Genomic DNA, 8649 nt, shown 5'->3' with positions numbered 1-8649 from the left:
TGGTGGTGGTGGACTGGATGGAATCCACGCCAAACGGGGGGCGGGCGGGTGGCAGCAGCAGCAGCCGCCGCCTGCCTCATGTTCTCCCCTCCGCCCCACTGGTAGAGGCATCCCAGCATGTGTTGCTCCAGCCACACCCCGGCGCCTTCCCCCTCTCTCTCTCTCCTCTTGCCTCTCTCTCTAGGAAAGAAAATTAATTAAACAAAATGGATCGGGGAAAATCTCATCGAATTTTCTCATTCCTCCTAGAACGAAAACAGGGAATTTAAAACGCACGCGAGCGAGCTCTGAAAAAGGGACTTAGATCCTATCAATCTCCAAGTAATCTTCTCTGCCACACACCACCACCTTTGTTATTTGTTTGTTCGTTCTAGCTACTGCCATGATTCTATTCCTTCCTTTCTTTCTTTCTTTCTTTCTCTCTCTCTCTCATCATGCCATGGCAGCACGCCACCATGCATGCAGCCGCTCTCCTCTCCTGCTCTCCACCACCACCAGCAGCAGCAACGGCACCACCAAGAGCCAAGAGGTTCCTCTCTCCTTCACATGCAGAGCTCAGCTGCCTTGTCCAGTCATCACCCCCACCCGGCCTCTTCCCCTCTCCTATATAACCACCCCCGGTCCAACCCCCCAAACCACCAACACAACAACATTTGCAACAGCAACACCAACAAGAACTCCTCCTCCTCCTTCTACCTATCAAGCTTAAGTAGTGATCATCATCACAGCATCAGTCAGCCATGGTGCTCCTTCCTACTGACCGCATGGACAGCCTCTTCTCCCCGCGCTGCGTCTGGGTGAACGGCCCCATCATCGTCGGCGCCGGGCCCTCAGGTCTCGCCGTCGCGGCGTGCCTGCGCGAGCAGGGCGTCCCCTACGTCATCCTCGAGCGCGCCGACTGCATCGCCTCGCTCTGGCAGAAGCGCACCTACGACCGCCTCAAGCTGCACCTGCCCAAGCAGTTCTGCGAGCTCCCGCGCATGCCCTTCCCCGACCACTACCCGGAGTACCCGACGCGCCGCCAGTTCATCGACTACCTCGAGGACTACGCCGCCAGGTTCGAGATCAAGCCCGAGTTCAACAGCACCGTGCTCTCCGCCCGCTACGACGAGACCTCCGGCCTCTGGCGCGTCGTCACCTCCGCCCCCGGCACCGGCGACATGGAGTACATCGGCCGCTGGCTCGTCGTCGCCACCGGCGAGAACGCCGTGAGCGTCGTCCCGGACATCCCCGGCCTCGACGGCTTCGAAGGCAAGGTCACCCACGTCAGCGACTACAAGTCCGGCGAGGCCTACCGCGGCAAGAGCGTGCTCGTCGTCGGATGCGGCAACTCCGGCATGGAGGTCTCGCTCGACCTCAGCGACCACGGCGCGTGCCCTGCCATGGTGGTGCGCGACGCCGTGCACGTCCTGCCACGCGAGGTGCTCGGCAAGTCCACCTTCGAGCTCGCCGTGCTCCTCATGCGCTGGCTCCCGCTCTGGATCGTCGACAAGATCATGGTCTTCCTCGCTTGGCTCGTCCTCGGTGACCTCGCCAAGCTCGGCCTGCGCCGCCCCACCGGCGCCGGCCCGCTCGAGCTCAAGGAGACCCACGGCCGCACACCGGTGCTCGACTACGGCGCGCTCGCACGCATCCGTGCAGGCGACATCGCCGTCGTCCCCGCTGTGAAACGCTTCGCTAAGGGCAGCCAAGTTGAGCTCGCCAACGGCCGTGTGCTCAACTTCGACGCCGTCATCCTCGCCACCGGCTACCGTAGCAACGTGCCCCAGTGGCTCCAGGTAAATTCACACTCCAACAAACTAAATTCCTTCTTCTTCTTCCATTACTGTTCCATTGCAACACCAACATTGGTCTGATCAATCCACGTCCAATTCTTTCAGGGTAACGATTTCTTCAACAAGGACGGATACCCCAAGACCGCCTTCCCCCACGGGTGGAAGGGCCAGTCTGGCCTCTACGCCGTCGGCTTCACCCGCCGTGGTCTCTCCGGCGCCTCCGCCGACGCCGTGCGCATCGCCAAGGACCTCGGCAACGTCTGGAGGGAGGAGACCAAACCCACCAAGAGGGCCGGCGCCTGCCACAGGCGCTGCATCTCCGTCGTCTTCTAAACTGATCGAGCCAGCAGATCATGAAGCTAACTTACTGAAGGACACACACACACACACACAGTTGTTCATGATGTTTTAGTTAGCCAGTCCAATCCCCTTGGTTTGTTGTTGATTTGTTCTTTTCCAGGTAAATTACTAGTATGGTATCGTTAATTAGGTTATACACGGTAAAAACAGTGAGAGTGAGTTGAGTGTCAAAAAAGAGAGAGGAGAAAGTGGAGCCCTCCCATCAGTGGTGAAGTGAGTGAGCCCTATAGGGGATTTTTACTGCAGCTATGGGCGCTAGCTTGGTGTATAGTAGCAACCTGTTGATGGAAGATGAGGCTCTTTCTCATTGACGTAGCATGTTCATTTCTTTGTTGTAAACACTCTAGTGTAGTGTCATACTACACTTTGTAGAAGTAGCTAGTTTAGCAGTGTCATATGGTTAGTGAAGAGAGGTAGTACCACTTGTTGTAATCTTTTTGTTTTTCTTTTTACTGCTCTTTGTATGGCTCTTTACTTGAGAGTGAATATATATGGCTACTAGTGTAATTTGAATCTCTTTCTTTCTTGTGTTTAGCTTCTCTCTCTCTCTCTCTCTCTCTCTCTCTCTCTCTCTCTCTCTCTCTCTCTCTCTCTCTCTCTCTCTCTCTCTCTCTCTCTGCAAGAAGTAAAGTTTACCAAATGGGAGGGTCATGCAATGTCTCTTTCAGGCTTATGTATCATTGAGATTCAGGGGGGCCGCAGGAAACATGGTAGTGTGGTGTGGGCTGTGGAATTCCTGGCTCTTGTCCTCTGGTTGTCCCTTGCAGCACTACTGTCACTACTGGATCTGCAGGGGGGGTCATCAGGTCACTGTTAGTTGTGTTCCCAATTGGCTCCTGGTGCCATGGAAAGTTACTAGTATAAATCAGATGAGATCTCACTGCTGCACCACACCACTAACTGACTCTGGCCCGCAACCGGCCAACCAAGATTCCAGATTAATTAGCTCAAAGTCAACTATCAGAAACAGGAGATTAAATATGAGTCTGTTTCTTTAGGGTGGGGGTAATACAAACTCCTAGTCACAATTTCAGAAGTTCAGCATATCAAGGCTGGCTCACAAAGCAACACAAACATTACACAAAGAAATGAGTACTTATTTGACTTTAATTTTTCCCAAATTAATACAAATCAGTTGGTTACACATACGTACATGGGGACTAAGCACTCCGATTATTGCAGTTCAGTTCCTCAAATAATACATACCAGCTTGGTGTTCCTAAAATAGTACATTGTACCAGCTCCTTTGAGCTACTACAATCGGTAATAACTAGAAAGGCCCGCGGCTTTGCCGCGTGGGACTTGTATCTCGTGACGTAGTACCCTAGCTGATGCAAACAATAGTTAATGTATCTAGTAGTTTCTGTCGCTTTGTTATGTCGCTTTGTTATTTTCATATAGGTGTCGTGGTATATTTTTGGCATTCTATTATCGTGTCGCTATCGTTTAAGTACAGACCGGCCGGCGCGTGGAGTGGCGGCGGCCTGCCCGCGGGCTATGGGGCACGCGGCGGTGGCCGGCTCGCGGGGCGTGCGGTGGTGGGCGGCGCGGCGCCGTGGTGCCCTGCACCCCTCCCCTCACTTGGTTCCTCCCCATTCTTTCCTTTCTCTCTCTATCACTCTCTCTCTCCCCCTAGTAGTGGAAGGGGCGGAGATGGAGTTGCGCCGGTTGTATCCGGCGCCAGCGAGCCGCGACCAGGCGGCCAGAGCTCGGGCCGGCGGCGGGCGTGCGGATCTTCGACTCCTGCGCGGAGGCCGCGGTGGTCGGTGACAAGGCGGATCGGGTTGGACTCGCGAAGCCGGGCTCGGCCGCGGCGGCAGGGACCGCGAGGCCGGGGATGGAGAGGCAGTAGTGGGCCATCTCGCCGGTGGGATTGGGCTCCCCTGCTCCCTCCACCCCCATACCCTGTGTGGTGGGCGGGCGGGCGGGCGGAGCGGAGCGCGATGGTCGGAACACGACGGGTCGCAGCAGGGGGGCGTCCGCGGTGAGGCTTGGGTGGCGGCGGTGGCGGACGTCGTTTTCATGGTCGTTGGATGGTCCGATCGGACGGCGGATTCTTTTTTGGGGCGACGTGGCGTGCTCTAGGGTCAGGAATGGCCCGAGCGCGGATGGCTTTTCGTTATATTTTATTCAACTATTCGAACTACGAGCTCGTATCTCCTCATCTTTTTTTCTTTTTTTTTCTATGTCCTGCATTCTTTTTCTTTCTTCTTTTTTTTTCTCTTTTTGCCATGAATTTTTTCCTTCACTTTTTTTTCCTTTTTTCTCTCTCTATTTTCTTCTTTTCCCCACCGCCGGCGCCTCCGGCTCTCTCTTGATCTTTCTCGCAGCTCTCTCTCTCTCTCTCGATCTCCGTCGCCAGAGGCGAAGCTCCTCCTCCTCCTCGTCCCTTGTCCCCTGGTCCCGCGCCGCACTTTCCGCTGGCTCGCCTCCCCTGCTGCCGGCGCCGGCCGCGGCTCCCCTACTCCCGCGCCACTCGCGTCCCGTGCGTGGATCGAGAAGGCGGCGGCCAATCCCGCACAGAGCTCCTCCCTCTCTCTGCTTTGCTTGGCGTCGTGGATCCACGGGCGGCTCTCTCGCTCTGCTTCCTCAACGAGGCCGCGTGTGGGTCCGAGGCGAGGCGAGCAGAGGCTGCAGCGGCAGCGGCCCGAGGCGAGCAGGCGCGAAATCGAGAGCTCGCCGTGGAATCGATCTCCAGGCGCGCAGCGAGGATGAGCTCGCCGTGGAATCGAGCTCCAGGCGCGCAGCGAGGATGAGCAGGCGGCGGTGGGCCATCTCGCCAACGGGATCGGTCTTCCTGCTCCCTCCACCTCCATCCCCTGCATGGCGGCCGGCCGGCCAGAGCGGAGCGCGCCGGGCGGAGCGGAGGCAGCAGCAGCGGCGTGCGCGGCGGGTCTCGAGCGGCGGCCCTCGGCCGCGGCCAGCCACGTCCCCCATCTCTCCTGTTTATCTCCGGCCGGAGGCTGCACGCGGCCGCTGGCCCTTTCTCTGCGGGCGCGAGGAAGCTCGGGCCGGCGCTGCGAGGAGCCGGCGGGGGGTGGCCTCGGCCAGCGGCCGTGAGTAGCGAGCCGCGGGGGGAGGGGCTCAGCCAGCCGCCGGCCGTTGGTCGCCGGATCGACGGCCATGATTTTTGTTGATGACGTGGCACGACGTGGTGCTCTCTTTTGTTGCAGGAATCGAAGTTAGAGATGAGAGTGATGGAGTATATGTGAACAACTCTTCAGCTGCATATCATTGTTAAAGACTGTCCTACGAACAGCTAATTTCAACGAGGACACTCATCAATATTCAGAAGTTCAATTATGACCGTCCTTTCCCTTTCTAATCCGGGGCCATAAATATCTGGAAAGAAAGAACCAATGGTCCAAGATGGACCAGTTCATGTGTGATAAGAGAGCATCAAGTGGTCACTGAAGATCAAGCTGGATATGGGTTGTATCCCAGGTAACTCCGGTGGATTTAAAGCCCCCACTTAGCAATGAAAGAAAAAAAAAAAGGAAAAGTGATACGATGAACAACCCTGCACAAGGCCACATGTGTCTCCCTTTGGAGAGACCCAGGCCCAGCAAATCACAGGTCACTTCAGATCCGGAAATCACTTTCGCTGCATAGCAATGCAAGCAGATTGGCCGGTTAATTACATATAATTAAAGATTTAAAGTTCAAACGAGAAATTTGTTTTCCATCATTTTTTGGGGATTCCTTGGGATGGATTACAATTGGATTGTTTTTAGTAGCTGACCGGGGCAGCGAGTGTACGTGAAGTAATTCTTTTTGTTCGTAGCATCAGTTGGTCCATTATACTCACATTCTTTGGTTTGGTGCTATAGTCTTGTCTCACAAGTCTCGGAAGGTTATGACAAGCAAAAAAACAAGGAATGAGATGATGTAATACCCCCACTCCAAAATCTTCATGTAAAAGGGATAATCTGAAGGTGCTATGTTTGGAACGATAAGAGTTATATGTTGAGACTCGAAGGTGATAGTAAGCCACCACACAAGAACAAACCAAGAACTACCAGTTTATCCCTGCGTGTTCAATGCAAGAACCAATAGATGTATGTAACTAATTAGTATTATCCTCGATGGTTCAAAATAACAAGAACAATGGGGGATGCATTTTAGAGGGCTCCTACTTTGAATTGCCGGTGACAACGACTAAATATCCCAAATGGTTGTATTCTGTATTGTTGGTGATAACGTTTTCACAATTGATTTGTTTCTTGATATTTTAAGATAGTGCGTTGTGATTTGTGATGATATAGGAAGCTCGCAGACCTATAATAAAAGTTTCTCACCATTTTTTATAAGAATAAATTTTCTCAGTTTTTAGAATCCTAATAATGTCCTTCTTAATTAAATGGTTCGATAAAACATGAAGCATCTGGCCATTAAGCATATGTGTTGATGTTTGAACAACTTTTTCTAGCTAGTTTCTTAACCTCATCTATCAACAGTGAATAAGGAAATTTTAAGAGATACTGAAAGACATTTGATTGGTAAAAGAATAATGGATGGCTTAGATGGTATCGTTTGATCGGTAAAAGAATGGCTGTTTACTTGATTACTTCTAGTGTGAACTTGTTTTCTGTGTAGCTCGTCAAGAGATTAAATATATTATTATTATTATTTTTCCGAACTAATTATAGTTTAGTTCGGTTAGTTAGGTTACTCAAACTACCTCCCCAGTTCAAAGTCCTAGACTCGACACATGTGCTTATATTTTTCTTAATTAATTTGTTCTAGAGATTAACGAGGCATCTTCTAGAAATTAAATTAACAGAGACATCAACAAGTGTGCTGGTATGTTTCCAGATTTGTTTTAGAAATTAACGACAATACTCTCTCTCAGGGCTCAAAGTAAAAAAACACATATGTATATGAGCGTCTGCATTGTAATGTTTGATAAAAGAAAATATATTCTTTTTTGATTTGTCAATAAATACGTACAATAATATAGGACTCATATTGCATTGTAACCGGAAGGTCCCGGGTTCGAGCCCCAGCCTCTGCACATTTGTGTGGGTAAAACTTGGGGCTTAAAGACAACCCTTCCCCAGACCCCGCACAGTGCGGGAAGCCTACGGCATTGGGTACGCCTTTTTTTATTGTGGTTTTCAGTTTGTGACTAATAACCTTGCAAAAAGTTGCGACTAGTAAAGCAACTAATACCGTGCCAAATCCGTGCCAATTTAATCCTGTAGCTGGACGGACACGAGCAGATGAGTTGGGCAGACGCATCACATCTTCTCTCGTGCATAAACAGGCATGAAACACCTGCTCATATCGTTGATTATTTGTGGGAAATGGACGTGCAGGTGCCCATGTCCATCGGAAGTGTAAGCGTGCACGTTAACATTTCCCGTGCGGTCATTTAATACTGAAGTTGCTTCCATCAATTTATTTATGTAATAAAAACTAAGGATAGGTGAATTTCTACAAGTCCAATAATGAAGTTGTCTATAATTACTTTGTACCTTTTCTATCCATTTCCCAACGCCTTTTCTGCCTTTTTGGGTTAACAGATGTCCAATGAAGATACCGATCATGATGAGGCTTTTCAAAGCTCGGCCCAATCCATATACCGTACCAGCACAATTTGCAACTAAACGTAAAGGCCCAAAACCACAATTGTCAGCCCAAGCCTGATACCAATCATGATGAGGCTTTTCAGTGCTCGGCCCAATCGATATACAGTACCTGCATAATTTGAAACTAAAAGTGAAGGTCCAATACCACCATTGTGAGCCCAAGCCTTCTTCAGAATGGCCCAACTTTGTTCCAATTTAGTAAAGGCTATATGTACGGTCTGTTACTGCAAAGCAATCAGCTATCCAATTCGTTGTGTCCTGTCAAACCAATCACAAACTTGAAATATCCACACACACTTTTTTATATGCTATCCCTTTTTCCCATTTTCCTAGTGAAATTCTAGTACTATCCTCCGCATCATTCAGTGTTTAATCAATAAATATTAGATATATAATATTAACAATATGGACAGTCAAATAAAAAATAGACTAGCCGCCGCCGCTCCAGGCTCCACGGAAAAGCCCTACGGCCGCTCCTGCCCTCCACCGTTGCCGCCTACGCCGCCAAGGCTCAGTCCCCTCTCCTTCTTCTCCAGTGTATCTGCCGGAGACGAGAAGGGGAGGCCGGAGAAGAAGAAGGGGGAGGGGACCCATCATTTTTCTTTTCTCCTAGTTTTATAGTGTCTTAGGGTTTGCTAAATAAATTTTCGGTGAAATCATATGATTTTCTGCTGGGTTTGTGTGATCTGCGATGACTTCGGTGATTACCACGATGAGATCGTCGTTACAAGCATCGATTTCATCGGTAGCGGCCAATTTGTGGTCATTATCTGCAAGGGGAGGGGTCATTCTGGGAGCCCCCTACGAAAACAACGACTCTGGGTCATCGATCTCATCGTCGGTGGTCGCGAAGAGGAAATCAAGTTTTGAAGGTGATAAATCTGCATCCTATGTTATACCCGATGATGCAACCACCGATATTC

The 8649-nt window shown here is 50.9% G+C and overlaps 1 protein-coding gene across 1 annotated transcript; it reads left to right on the top strand.

Annotated features, from left to right (window-relative positions):
- Nucleotides 1-605: 605 nt before the first annotated feature.
- On the top strand, nucleotides 606-2652 carry LOC120639690 (probable indole-3-pyruvate monooxygenase YUCCA5). The gene is made up of 2 exons (XM_039915567.1): nucleotides 606-1778; nucleotides 1881-2652. The coding sequence occupies exons 1-2, from the start codon at nucleotides 741-743 to the stop codon at nucleotides 2106-2108; spliced, it is 1266 nt and encodes a 421-aa protein (XP_039771501.1). The 5' UTR covers nucleotides 606-740; the 3' UTR covers nucleotides 2109-2652.
- The last annotated feature ends 5997 nt before the right edge of the window (nucleotides 2653-8649 follow it).

This window comes from Panicum virgatum, chromosome 7K (assembly GCF_016808335.1).
Source record: "Panicum virgatum strain AP13 chromosome 7K, P.virgatum_v5, whole genome shotgun sequence".
Classification (NCBI taxonomy): Eukaryota; Viridiplantae; Streptophyta; class Magnoliopsida; order Poales; family Poaceae; genus Panicum; species Panicum virgatum.
Note: the sequence above shows the minus strand (reverse complement) of the source record. Positions and strands in the feature narration are given on the sequence as shown.

What these genes read in the sequence shown, in the direction of transcription:
- LOC120639690 (XM_039915567.1), top strand. Translation starts at nt 741, where the DNA reads ATGGTGCTCCTTCCTACTGACCGCATGGACAGCCTCTTCTCCCCGCGC. An exon ending in ACGTGCCCCAGTGGCTCCAG is followed by an intron (nt 1,779 to 1,880) that starts GTAAATTCACAC and finishes CAATTCTTTCAG; the next exon opens with GGTAACGATTTCTTCAACAA.